At 36.3% G+C, this 17,169-nt stretch overlaps 1 protein-coding gene across 7 annotated transcripts in view; it reads right to left on the bottom strand.

Moving 5' to 3' along the window:
• Positions 1,098-17,169, bottom strand: part of NT5C3A (5'-nucleotidase, cytosolic IIIA) — a 42,154-nt gene continuing 26,082 nt past the window's right edge. For 6 of the 7 annotated variants that reach the window (XM_003360167.2, XM_003360166.3, XM_013985729.2 and 3 more), the window contains 8 exons: positions 10,935-11,033; positions 8,836-8,905; positions 7,537-7,583; positions 6,416-6,501; positions 4,613-4,702; positions 3,308-3,470; positions 2,559-2,759; positions 1,098-1,791 (listed from right to left, as the gene is read on the bottom strand). In XM_003360167.2, the coding sequence (XP_003360215.1) occupies positions 1,690-1,791; positions 2,559-2,759; positions 3,308-3,470; positions 4,613-4,702; positions 6,416-6,501; positions 7,537-7,583; positions 8,836-8,905; positions 10,935-11,033 (858 nt within the window). In that variant the 3' untranslated portion in view covers positions 1,098-1,689. Of the gene's footprint in view, positions 1,792-2,558; positions 2,760-3,307; positions 3,471-4,612; positions 4,703-6,415; positions 6,502-7,536; positions 7,584-8,835; positions 8,906-10,934; positions 11,034-17,144 lie in introns of all 7 variants that reach the window. The other variant, XM_005673268.3, reaches the window with a different exon arrangement.

Here is a 17,169-nt window from a genome sequence, read left to right as displayed (position 1 = left end):
CACAGCAACATAGGATCTGAGCCTCTTCTATGATGTACACCACAGCTCACAACAACGCCAGATCCTTAACCCACTGAGTGAGGCCAGGGTTTGAACCCACAGCCTCATGGTTACTAGTCAAGATTCATTTCTGGAGTTCCCGTCGTGGCGCAGTGGTTAACGAATCCGACTAGGAACCATGAGGTTGCGGGTTCGGTCCCTGCCCTTGCTCAGTGGGTTAACGATCCGGCGTTGCCGTGAGCTGTGGTGTAGGTTGCAGACGCGGCTCGGATCCCGCGTTGCTGTGGCTCTGGCGTAGGCCGGTGGCTACAGCTCCAATTGGACCCCTAGCCTGGGAACCTCCATATGCCGCGGGAGCGGCCCAAGAAATAGCAACAACAACAACAGCAGCAAAAAAAAAAAAAAAAAAAAAAAAAAAAAAAAAAAAAAAAGATTCATTTCTGCTGTGCCACAATGGGAACTCCAGTCTTGGCACTTCTAAACTGAAACTATTCTAACTAATCCACTTTTCTCCAGCTCCACTCCCCATTCCTGCCAACCTATCATAATTTCTAGTTTGGACTTCTACAGTAGCCCTCTAGCTTGTATGCATGGATATACAGGGATCCCCTGCTTTTTGGTTTACTTTAATATTATATTTAAGATGGTTTTTTTCTGCAAAACCTTTTCTTATAGTATGAAAATTTGGAAAATAGCTACATGACAAGGACATTAGGATTCATGTATCACACAGACACACACAAGAAAAAGAAAAACATGGCAGGTTTTGGTGAATGAATTTTCTGAATAAATAATAGTCAACATAATTAAAAAAGCTTTTCCAAAAAAAAAAAAAAACCCACACAACAGGAATTCCCATCGTGGTGCAGCAGAAACGAATCAGACTAGGAACCATGGGGTTGTGATTCAATCCCTGGCCTTGCTCAGTGGGTTAAGGATCCAGCGTTGCCATGAGCTGTGGTGTAGGTTGTAGACACAGCTCAGATCTGGCGTTGCTGTGGTTGTGGTGTAGGCTGATGGCTACAGCTCTAATTAGACCGCTAGCCTGGGAAACTCCATGTACTGTGGGTGTGGCCTTCAAAAAGAAAAAAAAAAAAGGCTTTTCATTTCATGTTTATCATCAGTGCTTCAATATAGAACATTCTGTAATGATTTAGTGACATGAAGATACCAATAGATTTTTTCAAACATCAAGTGCCAGTATTTTTTGGTAAATACTGCTTTTCATCAAACAAAATAACCAAATATACTAAAATTTTAGGAGATGGTAATACTATCATCATAATTCAGCCAAGTTATAAAAATGACAACACTTAAAATCATGTACATTATTTCACCATTTCATAAAACTTTTTAAACTTCTACAAGCTTTCCCAATGTAAAAACTCTTCAAAAACTTCATAATAACATTAAGCTACAAAACTGACTCTAGAAATGTAGCGTTATTTTTCAAATTTTTCCTGTTTTGTTTTTTCTACTGTTAAAAACAGTGAGGAGTGTGCTGAGAGAGGTGGAGAAAAAGGAGCTTCCAGTTGATGGATTCAACCAATTTGAAAATACTTCAGTAATGTGGAGAAGAAACTTCAAGAGCAAGAATGTATTATAAATAATAGTCTTTTAGCAAGACAGATGAGCAGCTCTTGCATCAGTTGCACCCACAAGTGAGAGGTCTTCTTGAAGAATGCTTACTTATAGAATCTTCTGTAAGATAGAGTTGGCAACGTCCAATGATTCATCTCTTACTAGAACAATATCATAAGAGTCCATGTACTTTTCTAAAAGCTCATCCACCTAATCAACCAAAAAGAAAAAAAAAATCACAAAAATTAAAATAATATGCAGGGGGGAGAAGTAAATAATCCACTATAAATCTCACTGCTGTGTTAGAGCATTCAGGTAAAATGTAGTAAACGAAACTTGTTTTCATAAAGCATTTTGAAATGAAACACTTTCAAAATTTTAAAATTCATTGACATAGAAAATCTCCCACTCGGTTTTCCTTCCAAAATGATTTCTCTCTAGCCAGTGGTTCTAACAACTGGGGAGACAGCGCCCCAGGAACACTTGGCAGTGTCTAAAGATAATTTTGATTCTCTTAACTAGGGAGCACTGGCCTCTGGTGGGGAGAGGCCAGAGATGCCTCATTTAGAACATACATCCTCATCTCCTTAATAGCTGCTGCAAGCACGTGTGCATACCAACTCCTTTAGACTTTTTTTCTGTCTTTTTAGGGCCGCACCCTCGGCATATGGATGTTCCCAGGCTAGGGGTCATATTGGAACTGTAGCTGCTGGCCTACACCACAGTCATGGCAATGCCAGATCTGAGCCATGTCTGCGACCTACACTACAGCTCATAGCAATGCTGGATCCTTAACTCTCTGAGGCCATGGATAGAACCCACATCCTCCTGGATACTAGTCAGGTTCGTTTCCGCTGAGCCGCAATGGGAACTCCCCAACTCTTTTAATCATCACCAGAGTAAAGGGATAAAGAGTAATCAAAATGTCTCTAAAGTAAACAGAGAATTAAACGATGGATATGGATATGTATACTTACTCTATCGTTTAGATACCCAATTTTCAGAATGTGTTCAACATTGGCTACTCCGTCTGCCATTTTTAAGTCCCCTTGGGAGTCTCCCAGCAGAATTATGTTGCTATTGTTTTTTAGTTGATTGAAATATTCCGTATTCTTCAAGGAACCATCATGTTTGTTAAACACATGAATTAGTTCTCCTTTAAATCCTCTGAGCAGCCCCTATTAAAAATATAAATCCTTTGAAACAGCAAGTTCTGCAAGTTCTGCTTGTTGTATTTTCACTTTCATGATAGGTGAGAAGGGCTCTGAGAAGCTAATGACTTTCTAGAGACTGTAAGTTAAATACAATGCATTGAAAACCCAATTTTTACTTTTCATTTGTTTCCCTAACCAAAAGGTCTCAGTTTATGTATATGATAAAATATTGTCTTTCTTAGGACTCATTCAAATAACATCAGTTCTAATTCATTTTTTTCCATCTATGGGTATTAAGTGTTCACAACTGCTGCATTAAATTACTATAAAAGAAGCTTTACTAATTTCCTTATTAGTTTATAGCTTCAGAAACAAAAGTTTAGGAAGGGTGTGTTATTTTTAAAACAAGGATATAGATACAACCCTGGGAGGGATGATGAGTCCCAGAGTCGGCCTATCAACATGGCCTATTTTAATGAATATGCACTAAGTAATAAATAAAAATGAATTTACATGATTAAAATAATTTGTGATGTTAAAATTAATTACGAAGAATGACTTGATATTCTTACATTGTCATCAAAATCCATGAAGTTGGACACCACTTTGACATTTGGATAATAAACACCAGCTTGACGGATAACCTCCTCTAGCACATCACCGATACCAGCCGAAAATATGAACACAGGGATATTGTACTGCTGGAGCTTATCAAAGAAATTCTCATATCCTTCCCTGTAAGATGGAGGTTGGAAGTGAGTGTTAAAGAGCAAGCTACAGCTCCTTTTCACCTAGAAGTTAAAAAAGTTAAATAGTTCTACTGCATTCCATGGCTCATTAAATATCCTCATTTCAAAATACTACCTGAGAAGGCTGTTACTGATGTCTATGGCACTGTTAGCACCAAGTTTTTCAAACTGGTTAACTCTTTACATGCCTTTCGATAAATTCTAACAGTACAAATTAGATGATTTTAGACTTGCACTGAAGACGGATATAAACCGACAATTCAGAAGGTATACCATTTAACAGCAAATAATTGAACCGCACCTTGAAAAACTGACTAGAGTGAGCTGGAAGACCTCCTGCTTATCTCCTATCTACTGTTAGAAAAGCCGAGTGGCAGGAACTAAGCTGTACTCTCTTTACATCTGGCACCTCTTAAGATCTGGTGGCTGCAGGTACTGTCTTAATCTTAAAAATCAAAACCCTTTTTACTCTTACTAGACTACAGGTTAAGCTGCCTACAATGGAATGAAATACTAGCTGTCCTCACACTCTGACAAATTTAATGCTTTCCTCCTTAGAAGTAGATCACCTTAAAATGTTGCATCATCAAGAAAAAAAGAAACAGCATCATATTTGTCTAATGAGTTGAAAAATTTAAGTGGTAAACAGTACTGAAAATAAGCTTAAAAATGTTTGTATCTTATAATTCATGTATTACAAATATTTTTATTATCTGTTAAAACACATTCACCTTTCCTAGAGATAACAGATTTCAAGGGGAGTTTGAGCATTCGGAAAGCAGATCATGTAAAGAAACAGAGTTATGAGCTAAAAATCCTTTTCAAGTTGATTTATAAACATTCCTTTCATATTTCACTATCTTTCAAAAGTATTTTGTTAAAATATTTCAAAATGTCTTGGTTTCATAAATTTTTAAGTTAGTCTTGAAATTTTTAATCTTTAAAAAGGAAATGCAGATTTGTACTGAAATCTCATAATTCCCTATGCCGAGATCTAATATGTCTAAATTCCTTATCTTACCACTCTTATGATAGGTGGCATATTTTGGATATGTTTTTATACATAATATTGTCATAGATTATTTTAATAAGAACACACACTTAAATACATTTATATAAGAAACTTACTTGAGCATAATGTCAGATTCTTCCACAATTTCTTTAAGTTTGGCTTTTGGTAAAGCCTGTTCAATAAGCAGACCATGTGATTTAGTATACCTGGAAAGTATAAGGAGAATGTCAATTATCAAAGAAAAAGAGAATATCAACTAAAACAAACTGAAACTATTACCCCCACCCCCCCTTTTTTTCGCTGCACTTGTAGCATGTGGAAGTTCCTGGGCCAAGGATCGAACCTGTGCCACAGCAGTGACAATGCTGGGTCCTTATGCAGGGAACTCTGTATTATCCTTATCTAGAAGCATTCTTCAGTGTGAGAAAAAGAGGATTTCATTCATCTTAAGTTTAGATTTGGAATTTAGAGATTTAAATTCATTACTAATGAATGTATACCCCATGTGTCTCAAGACATGATACATATCTTCCTTCTAATGTATTGCTCAGTTCTCAAACCCTGGCTTAGTTTAAATAAGATAATCAAAAGACAGTATGTGTAAATCCTTCCTCAGTCTACAGATAAGAACTGAATCAAAGCTGGGAAGCCATAACCATTTCTCTGATTGCAATAAGAATTATGGCAAGGCCATTTTTTTTTTTCTACCTGTTTGTGGTCTGAATTTTCATGAAGTGCTTAATACTGAAGATGTTGCCTAAGAGAGCCAGAGAAAATCCTTGTTATGGAAAGTTTTATATATAAGTGCTTTGTAATTAATTAAAAAAACTATAATTATACCATCTTAGGATAATAGGCCTTTAGAAGCTCTCTTGTTGGTATTTAAAAATCCACCCAGGGAGTGCCCATCCTGGCTCAGTGGAACAAATCTGGCTAGTATCCCTGAAGTTGCAGGTTCAATCCCTGGCCTCCAGTGTAACCCCTTTTCAGTGTTTCATACCATAAACACTGATTTAAGCCTGCAGGATATTCAGGTTAGGTAATAGGATAATGAAGACTGGTAACATCATTCCTGGTCTTTTAAGACTAAAAAAAAAAAAAACAAGTTGTTGCATCTCAAATCTAAAAATCTTCTATTCTCTGAAAACTTCCACAAATGGGATGGGGCTCCAATTCCTGTGATTATCTTGGTGGACTCTGTGATACAGCCTAAGTGTGTCAACATTTCTCTTAATAGCATCCAACTAGGATTCAACACAGTATTTTCACTGTGGTCTGCTTGGAATGTGGTTTTTTTTGTTTTGTTTTGTTTTTTTGTCTTTTTGCCATTTCTTGGGCTGCTCTCACAGCATATGGAGGTTCCCAGGCTAGGGGTCGAATCTGAGCCATAGCCACCGGCCTACGCCAGAGCCACAGCAATGCAGGATATGAGCCACGTCTGCAACCTACTCCACAGCTCATGGCAATGCCAGATCCTTAACCCACTGAGCAAGGCCAGGGATCGAACCCGCAACCTCGTGGTTCATAGTCGGATTCCTTAACCACTGCGCCACGACGGGAACTCCGGAATGCTGCATTTTGATTAATGTGACCAATATCAGAGGTTCATTTCTCAGTAAGTATGTCATACACTGGCTCCAACTGAGTTCACAGTTAATTTAAATCGTAATTCTTTTTCTTTACACATTCAGTCACATTTTACTCCTACTGATCTTCATCTTAAAAAAACAGAACAAAACAAATTCGAATACTGCAGTGATTAGAGAATTAGAGTTCATTTTGTCATGTGTAATTACTGCTCTAACTCACTGGATAATTTATGAATCCATTCATATACAGTACAGGGCAAAAATAAACCACAGTTATAACTGTGATGTTATTTTATATTTTCAACCCTCCATCACTCAATATACACTTACCATTCCACAATATAAGGGTACTTCTCTTCTACAGTAAGAACAGGATCAATTTCAATAGCATAATACTTTTCCTTTAGTTGTAGTAACTAGAAATAAGTGAAAAACTTAATCATTAAGATTATAGTTGCCATTAAGCTATTTAGTTTTATAGCAAGCAAAAAAGTAAATAAGTGTTTTCCATAAACTGCTTTATATGGTAAAGATTAGATCATGCCTACCTAATACATGTATCCACTAAAGAGATCTTTGTTGATCTGTCTGTATGAATCAAAGCTACAGCTGCTGGCCTATGTCAAAAATTATGCTTGCCAAAAACTACTTTTTAAAAGTACTGTCATGTCAGTAATTCAGTGAAGTCAGTAATATGCAAATTATTGCTATGAAGTATTTTTTTTCCCTATGAAAGTATTACATTTGATTCACATTTGGAGAACACCAAGTCTTATTTGTTAAGTAAGAGTCTTATTGGCAGTTCCCGTTGTGGCACAGAGGAAATGAGTCCGACTAGTATCAATGAGGATGCGGGCTCTATTCCTGACCTTGCTCAGTGGGTTAAGGATCTGGCGTTGCCATGAGCTGGAGTGTAGGTCACAGACTCGGCTCGGATCCCTTAGTTGCTATGGCTGTGACATAGGCCGGCAGCTGTATAGCTTTGATTCAGCCTCTAGCCTGGGAACTTCCATGTGCTGTGGGTGTGGCCCTAAAAAGCAAAAAAAAAGAGTCTTATTTATTAAAATAAGATGTTTTACTTACTCAAGGAGAGAACGGAGGCAGTTTTCTGATCAATTTAAGATAACAAAATACATAAAAATCACAGTATTTTTGTTTTAATTCTCCAGTTATTATAAGGACACCAAAATATTTTGGTAATCAATTAAAAGTTTTTCATGTAAGTTTTATTGTTATCACTATAAAGTTACTGTTAATTTTTTCATTAAAATACACTGGGAGCATATAATACAATAAACCTAAAATGTACTAACTGTTTACTCTGTGCCAGATATGGCTAGAAGCTCTTTGCATCCATTCTTGTTTGTATGAATGAAGCAGGAAAAAAAAATATCTCAGGCAAAAAAGGTAATGAAATCTTTGAGTAACTCTGGATTACAGTTAGTGCTTACCTTTTCTCGACACTCATCTGTAATTAGCTTACAGTTGTCAATGACATCTACAGGGAGAAAGCAAACTAGGCATTAAAAAATGCTCTGATGCTACCAGTACTATAAAAACTATAAAATTACTTTTAATTTTAAATGCCAAGTCAACTAGCATGGTCATTACAACTTTTGGTCTTAGTGTTATAATTCACATGGCATTCCTAGAGAATCTACGGTTCCAAAATCTAAACCTCTAAATCTAAAATTCTTTTCCTACATTTGAGATTACTAGATTAGAAATTCTCCAGATAGGATTTAGTGGGCCAAAGGGTATAGTTTTTAGTAGTTTTTAAAAATAAATTATCAGAATGATTTCTCAAATTATACATGTACCAAGAGTAAATGAGAGGTCTTAAATCACTGCTTGTTTATCACTTTGAAGAGTACTATTTTAAAAACTCATTGCTGGAGTTCCTGTTGTGGCTCATCAGAAACCAATCTGACTAGTATCCATGAGGACTGGGTTTGATCCCTGACCTCACTCAGTGGTTGGGGATCTGGTGTTAGCTTGAGCTGTGTTGCAGGTCACAGACGAGGCTCAGATCCCACATTGCTGTGGCTATGGCATAGGCGGGAAGCTGTAGCTCTGATTCAACCCCTAGCCTGGGAACTTCCATATGCAGCAGGCATGGTCCTAAAAAGCAAACAAAACAAAACAAAACAAACAAAACTCATTGCCAAGTCTGGAAAACAGTAAAGGTATATTATCCTAGCAACACATTTTAATTTGATATTTATTTAGTAACTCACTCTATTATGTTTAATCAATGACAAAAATTCAGTACTATTCCTAGAAAACAAAGAGTATTTAATAAGTCTATTTCTTTACGTTAATTCAAAGTTTAAAACTGTTAAATATTTCCTGAATAATAAATATACATTTGGAGACACAAATTTCAGAAGTCTTGCTCTTCTTACAACCAAAACCATACAAACAGCCATTTATGTAAGATGGAGAAAAAAAAGAAAAAAAAATACATAATAATCAAAAAACCAGGCCCACTCAATGTCCAAAAAGAAGAAAAAACCCCAAGCAACATCACAGATTACATAGGTAGAGGAGTTCCCTGGTGGCTCAGAGCATTAAGAATCGGCATTGCCACTGCTGGCTCTCAGGTCACCACCCCTGTGGCTTGAGTTTGATTCTTGGTCTGGCAACTTCTGCATGCCAGAGGCATGGCAAAATAAATAAATAAACACACACATATATGCAGAAAAAGACCTTCAAACACTTCCATGAATGTTTATGAACGTCACACTTACTATGACATGATGGGCATCTTTTCCCTCTATAGGAAAATCGACTCAGTGTCATATCAAAGTCTGTTATTACCTGTAAGAAAAGGGGAAAGGTAGAATGAAATCAGAGCCACCAAGGCCAGACACTTAAAATGTATATTTCCTACAGGCATGAGACTGTGCTTTGTCCCTGCCCCCCACCATAGGTTGTTCTGCCTACAATGAGTTTTCTAATGCAGTTCATGTATCAAGTCCTGAGAATTTCCTTAAATGCCCCAGAACTGTCACCAAATAAAATCTGATTAATTGTACAGGAATTTGCAATTGCAGGCAGTAAGGTTACTGGTCCTAATAGCAATAAAACATTGCACAATTTCAACCTACCTGGCCAAGTACAAAAATGCAGTGGAAGCAATTAAACTATATGAAAGCTTTCAGTTATTGAAACTGTTACATTATTGATTTAACTTGTCTACTTAGGTAAACTATGCCAAAGAATGAATGATACATAGCAACAAATTACCAGCTCCTAAAACTTAACAGACTGTGATAAATATTTTTTCAGAAATGTCTAAATGAATAATTTTTCACTGCATATTCAGATTGTTGATTTAATTTACATGTAAAACATTCCTTTAAAAAGGAGATTTTGGAGTTCCTGTTGTGGCACAGTGGAAATGGATCCAACTAGGAACCATGAGGTTGCGGGTTTGATCCCTGGCCTCCCTCAGTGGGTTAAGGATCCAGTGTTGCCGTGAGCTGTGGTGTAGGTTGCAGACAAGGCTCAGATCCCAAGTTGCTGTGGCTCTGGTGTAGGCCGGCAGCAACACCTCCAATTAGACCCTAGCCTGGGAACCTTCATATGCCGCAGGTGCGGCACTATAAAGACAAATAAATAAAAAGATTTTTTCCTTTTTTTCTAAGGGCTACACTTGTGGCATATGGAAGTTCTCAGGCTAGCGATTCAATCAGCTACAGCTGCTGGCCTAGACTACAGCCAGAGCAATGCCAGATCCAAGCCGCGTCTGCAACCAGCAGCAGCTTGCAGCAACTGGGATCCTTAACCCACTAAAGGAGGCCAGGGATCAAGCCCGCATCCTCAGGGATACTAGTTGGGTTCTTAACTTGCTGAGCCACAACAGAAACTCCAAGAGAGAGGATTTTTTTTTTTGGTCTTTTGTCTTTTGTTGTTGTTGTTGTTGCTATTTCTTGGGCCGCTCCCGCGGCATATGGAGGTTCCCAGGCTACGGGTTGAATCGGAGCTGTAGCCACTGGCCTACGCCAGAGCCACAGCAACTCGGGATCTGAGCCGCATCTGCAACCTACACCACAGCTCACGGCAACTGGATCGTTAACCCACTGAGCAAGGGCAGGGACCGAACCCGCAACCTCATGGTTCCTAGTTGGATTCGTTAACCACTGAGCCACGACGGGAACTCCAGAGAGAGGATTTTTTAAAAGTAGTTATTGGGAGAGTTACCATTGTGGCTCACAGTTAACAGACCTGACTAGGATCCATGAGGATGCGGGTTTGATCCCTGGCCTTGCTCAGTGGGGTTAAGGACCCGGTGCTGCTCTGAACTGTGGTGCAGGTCGCAGATGTGGCTCAGATCTGGCGTTGCTATGGCTGTGGCGTAGGCCAGTGGCTGTAGCTCCGACTGGACCCCTAACCTGGTAACCTCCGTATGCTGAGGGTGAGGCCCTAAAAAAAAAAAAAAAAAAAAAAAAAAAAAAGGTAGTTATCTCCTAAAAAAGTTACATTTTACTTTGAATTACTATCATTTATTTAATTAAAATAACAACTTGAAACTGTACACATTTTAAAGAATATTATTAATCATATTAATATTTAAGATGGCTTAATACTTATGGACAGTGCTATTTAGCTTAGCACTTAATATTAAAGAAAAGCTAAATTTATTTCAGGGGTATTAATTTTTATGGTTTGTTTCCCATGGGGTGTTCTGCATATTTTAGACCAATTTTAGATATATCTTTTAGATTTAACATTCCAAAAGGATAGGTAAAGCCTGTCTGTCTAAACTTTCTTTACTGAGCTTGTAGCAAAACATTAAGATGAATTGAATCTGCTTAATAATAAAGGCTTCTTGATAATTACTCACCTGAAGTTTGGCAGCTCCTCCTTTGATAAGACCACAGATAATTTCTTCTACTTTTGTAGGATTCTTGATGCGAACTGAACTTTTCTGGAATTCTGGCATCTAAAAATCAAAGAAATTAACATTCAGGCATTATTTTCAAAAAGTACATTTTTAATTAAAAAAAAATTTAATGTTCAGGTATTATTTTTAAAAAGCAAACCACCATCAACTTGCCATTTATATACACAGGACATGTTAAAGCACATCATTAGTTTCCACCCAAAAGATTAACACTAAATTTGTAATATCAAAAAATGCAATTTTTCTAATTATAAAAATCACACATCTTTACCATAGAAAAAGTCTAAAAAAAAAGAAATAAAAATTGTCTGGTATTCTACTACCCAAAAATAAACAAGTAAACTTTTTATTCTATTTTCTATTATTTTCATTTCTAAGATTGCAACCATACATATATATGTACATAGTTTATCTCATTCTCATTATATACCTTTGTGTCTGACTTTTTGAAAGTATTATTACATATATAGTTAAGAATATTTTTAACATAATTCACTCAAAATAAAATCCTACAATTGAATAGAGAACATTTGAACTTTGAGTCTTACAAAAATCTTTCTGCTTAAGATTTAGCTTGTATTCATACTTACATTTTAAATAACTTCTTGGCAGGAAGGACATAAATGTTACATGATTATTCCCCAAGTTTACCTTTGTACAAATAACTAAAATATATTTAATATATTTAATTTGAAAAGTTGCATCAAGATCTTTGTTCCGTTATTGTACTAAATCCCCGATAACTTCACTGTTCTTGGCATAATGTTACAATGGATTTACTTCATGTTAAGACAATCATCAAAAAGTATGAGACCGTCTGCGCTTAAGCTTGTTACTAGGCTGCTTTATGCAGGCTTTAGTTTTGCTCAATAATTTAATGTTATATAATTTCTTTTTGCTACCATATCACAGATAGAATGAAATTGATCAGAGTAAAATCAGCACAAGCACAGCTATACAAGAAGACTAGGGATAGGAAACTATGGATCATTTAATAATCAGCTCACAGTTTAAGACAATCAATGATTGAACCTCAAATTAAGACTCTATAGTGGTATGTATCCAATAATCTTTATTTATTTTATACGCTATTAGTCTATGTTATCACCATCAATATTAATGTATTTCCTGAGTGTTATGGACACAGTTCTGAAAAATTCCCCAGACCTTGTATCTCTGCTACAAGAAAATCTGACAAGTCTATTAGGTCCCATGTTGTCTCTATGTAATGGAAAAATTAGAAAATCAGAAAAAAGCCAATGTTTTCCTAAGACTGGAAGATGAATACAGAAGTGTACAGGAAAGAGAAATGTGAACATTAAATTTTCCTCCATGAATGAAAGACCTGAATCTATAATACACTTAATTTTAAAAAGCCACAAGCCATATTTAAATAGGATAGGATAACGTGCAATGCAACTAACCTTTATACAGCAATCCTTTTTACTTACTTGGACTTTAAAGAGTTCAAAAGAATAAAAAACATTATTTAAATCACCTAAATAATTTATTTTATAGTAATTCTTAATAGATGAGAAAAATCAACAGGGACTTCTTCCTACATTCCTTTTTTTATTCATTAATATCCACTCATTTATTTTTACAAATTACCCACTACTTTGAGTCACAAGAAGCAGCTAGGGATATGATGTTTATACAATTTTCCTGTTGAGTTTAAGGAATCACCGCTGTTTTAGAATATCACTTCCGTAGCTCACTTACAAATACTATAGGCATATAATGAATATTTTTAGGAGTATCCATTTCCTAACGAAATTCTGCTCTTACCTCTGCCTTAATTGGTAGATACATAATAACCAGCATATGCTTGATTGATAACTATTATTGAAAGCAACAGAGGGTATATATGTCACCTATGGTACTTTCACCAAGAAAATTAAACATTTTATTTCAGTGTGTCTATGCTGATGAAGATGTCCTGCCTCATGCAAATCACATCGTACAAAACATTTAATTTTAAAAAGCCATATTTAGGAGTTCCCACTGTGGTACAGCAGGTTAAGGATCTGGTGTTGTCTCTTTGACAGTGTGGGTTTGATCCCTGGCCTGGGGCAGTGGGTTAAGGATCTGGCATTGCTGCAGCTGTGGCAAAGGTCACAGCTGCAGCTCAGATTTGATCCCTGGACTGGGAACTTCCACATGCTGCAATGTGCAGCCAAAAAAAGGAAGTAAATAAAAAGCCATATTTAAGTAAGATAGAAGAACCTGTTTCAGATAATGGAGTATAACACCAAGGCCTCTTCAAAGTATGTGGGTTTCTGCTAAGCTTACAACTAACAGATCGGTTTATTTTACATAACTGTGGTTTGAAAGAGAACCACTGGCTAAAGACCTTCACATCCCTGCTTCTGCATAACATACAACCATTCATTTTCAGATAAATGAGTAGTGAATATACAAATAGCACTGGAGTGAAATAACAGTGATGAAAACAGATGGAAGAGCAGCTACTTTCTCCAAAGGATACCACAGGGTGGAGGACATGAGTGTAAGAAATATAAAAATTATATCTGACTTGGATTACATGGTAATACATATATATACCCCCTTCCACAATACACATACATTACTAAAGTATATGATAAATACTTCTCAAGAACTTGAAACATTGGGCATTTTACTCAAGCATTTTAGAATACAACCTAAGAACTATAATTTTAAAATGTATGATATGTCAATGAGTATCAGACCATCAGAACATTATGAAGCATACTGCAGGAGTATGCACTTCATCCTATGTCACATCTTTCTGTTACCTCCTCAAATCCCTTCCTCATATTCCTCTTGGACAAAATACACCTGCCTGTTTGGTAGTGCATAAAATAATATACTTGAAATTTGAAGGGTAAGTTGTTTCAAATTATTCAAAAAACTTCCAATCTGATTATAATTTTATGAAAGATAAATAAGGGGCTAAAGTTTTCCATCATTTGTGAGCGAAAGAAAACAAATTTATTTTCTAAGGCCACAATGTAAAATGCTGGGGAAGGACCAAAGCTTTCCTGACAAGAATCAGGGTATTCTGGTTGATCTTTAATATACTGTATTATACAGATGAAATGAACTGCTTTTTTTTTTTTTTTTTTTTTTTTGGTCTTTTTGCCATTTCTTAGGCCGCTCCTGTGGCATATGGAGGTTCCCAGGCTAGAGGTCCAATCGGAACTGTAGCCTCTGGCCTATGCCACAGCCACAGCAATGCGGGGATCTGAGCCATGTCTGCAACCTACACCACAGCTCATGGCAACGCCGGATCATTAACCCACTGAGCAAAGCCAAGGATCGAACCCGCAACCTCATGGTTCCTAGTCGGATTTGTTAGCCATTGCACCACGAAGACGGGAACTCCATGAACTCCTAATTATTAGTCTACTTCCATATTCAAAATGATTTCTAAAGAAGTTGGTTTCAAAGTTATATAGTTTTATTCACAACTCTATAGCAATATTAGATTATTTGATAATATTGTGTGATATTATCACTTGATACATTGAGACAAGACATAAATAAGCATCTGCATGGCAGTCACAAAACTGTCCTAATGATGTCTACTTGTATTTTCCTAAAAATGGCCCACATAAAAATTAGTTTAAATTACTTAAGAATTTCTATCTGAAGCTCTCAGAGAATATATTTTTTGTTTTCCAATGTTCAGATATGGTACAAGCTAAGGAGTAGGCACTACAATTTTTATGTGAGGACATAAAAAGCACAGATTTTTAAATCTTATACAAAAAAAGTAGAGTTTAAAGCCACTTATTCAGACTGGTACATTTATTCACTTATCATATACCTGGATGATTTCATGATTTATTCTGAAAATTATGTATTTCTAAATTTGACTGATAGCCATATTCCCTGCCTTCACGTCTCTGGCCTGTCTCTACATTAAGGTGGTATAGACCAAATTCTTTTGCTCATTCACCATATTGTGTGAGGCACTCTGCTAAGCACCTCTGTAAGAGATACAGACATTTTAGTAAGATATACATCTTATACTCAAATGTATATTCTCTAACATGGATTATAATACAGGAACCTAAATAATACATTACATGAGAAACAGAAGAAACTGAGATTACTTTTGCTGGGGCTGAAGGAGCTAGGCTTTCCGAGAGAAGCAGGATTGAGTATGCTGAAACTGGGGAGGGGTCAAAGTACAGGGTCTGATGTGGGAAAAGGAGAAATAACTCTTTCTAGAACTTAAGTGTACATGGAGAAGAGTGTATGTGTGAAGGAGAGATTGGATCTCGATGACCAGAAATTAGGAAAACATCCTAAGGAGCTGTCAACTTAAAAGGCGTATCAATGTCTTTAGAAAAGCAAACCCAAGGTAAAAACTGTGTAAATTCATTCAGTGATAGTAAAAAGTATTTAAGTATATATCATCTTTTGGCTTGTTTTCCTTCAATAGTCTTCTTGTCGGTTAACTACACTGCTACTTGCTTCTAAAGGAGACATCTTAAAAGGTTCTAGGATCCCGGTAACAACAAAATACATGGTGGGACATTCCTATAACACTTGTATTTATTTTGGTTAAAAAAAAAATCAACTCAAGCAAGAAAATGAGTTTAGACTAATTTAATTTTACATATCAGAGATACTTATGCTTGTGCCAACGACTCAAATGCCAATCATGCAACTGATACACAGATCATGTCCAAGTATTAGGTTAAAGCAAATAAAACTGCCAATACTGGACTATGGTTAATGTATTCAAAAAACAGAAATTTCATATTCTTCGTTAGCTTAACCAGGACCTTGAGTCAGCTTTAACCTCCCATCACATACTGGATGAGGAAAGTTAAGTTGAACAAAAGATTTACTAATTGTAACACAAAGCTGTTTGCATGCCAAGTCATGTTCTAGTTTATAGGCTCAAACCAGAAAAAGAAAACTAGAAAGCATGAAAAAATAGAGGAGAAGAGGAATAATAACAACAAAAAGAGCAGAAAGAGAAAATAAGAAAGGTGGCATGGGCAGGTGTCCTTTTTAAAAGAAGGGAAGAAACTGATTTTTTAAAAATTTTATAATTATCCTTAAGGAGAATGGACATAATTTTCCCCACACATACAAATAAATGCTACTTACAGAGTTAAAACACTAACATAATACAGGAGATTAAAATTCACTGAGTGCTTACTATGTCTGTTAGGCACTTTACGTACACTTTTTCATTAAGTATGTATAAGAAGTTGAGTAAGGTCTGAGGGTATAATGTGTAACATAGTGATTATAATTTATAACACTCATTACATAACTGAAATTTTGCTAAGAGAGTAGAGTTTAAATGTAAAAAAGGGTAAATATGTGAGGTCATGGATGTGTTCACTAGATGAGGGGAAACTTTCACAATGTACACAGGTATCAAATCATCAAGTTGTACACTAAATATAATTTTGTCCATTATATCTTAATAAATCTGGAAAAAATATGAATAAAAACGACACGAGGGAGTTCCTGCTGTGGTGCAGTGGGATGGGAATCTGACTGCAGCAGCTCCGGTTGCTGTGGAGGTACAGGTTCAATCCCTGGCCCCGTGCAGTAGATTAGAGATTGGGTGTTGCTGCAGCTGTAGCTCAGATTCAATCCCTGGGCGTGGGAACTTCCACGTGCCATAGATTCAACCATAAACAATACAAAACCAACACGAGGTTGATAGTTTCATTCTTATTTCTTAAAGGTGAGATGGCCGCCTTCATTCAAGGGTATCACAGCTATTAAGGACTGAGTTAATATCTGAAGCCAGTTCTGACGCCAAAGCCTCTATTTTTCCTACTTCATCCTATAATGCAGTGAAATCTACTGCTGTTCAAGAAGTTTTCAAAATTATTTAAATGTTTGTCATTTTAATTCAGAGGCCTAAGATAAAAGATCTCATGTTGTATGACTTCAGTGTGTTGTTGCTGAGCAAGGAAAACAGCACAAAAATAAATGGGTAATCATTTCATATGCTGAGAAACATTTTAATGCACATTATATTTCAAGCAAAAAAATTTCAAAGAAATTCAATTCAACAAATATTTGAGGTTCTCTTGTATATCTAACATTGTGAAGGAAGATCTGCATAAAGTTACAGTCCCATAACTAATTATCTGGTTTGAGACAGAAGTAAAAGTGGTGAAGATTCACCATTAATAAATGGAACTGGAAATAC

Source organism: Sus scrofa, chromosome 18 (genome assembly GCF_000003025.6).
Source record: "Sus scrofa isolate TJ Tabasco breed Duroc chromosome 18, Sscrofa11.1, whole genome shotgun sequence".
In the NCBI taxonomy this organism is placed as follows: domain Eukaryota; kingdom Metazoa; phylum Chordata; class Mammalia; order Artiodactyla; family Suidae; genus Sus; species Sus scrofa.
The sequence above is the reverse complement of the archived record's forward strand: the minus strand, read 5'-3'. Positions and strand labels throughout refer to the sequence as shown.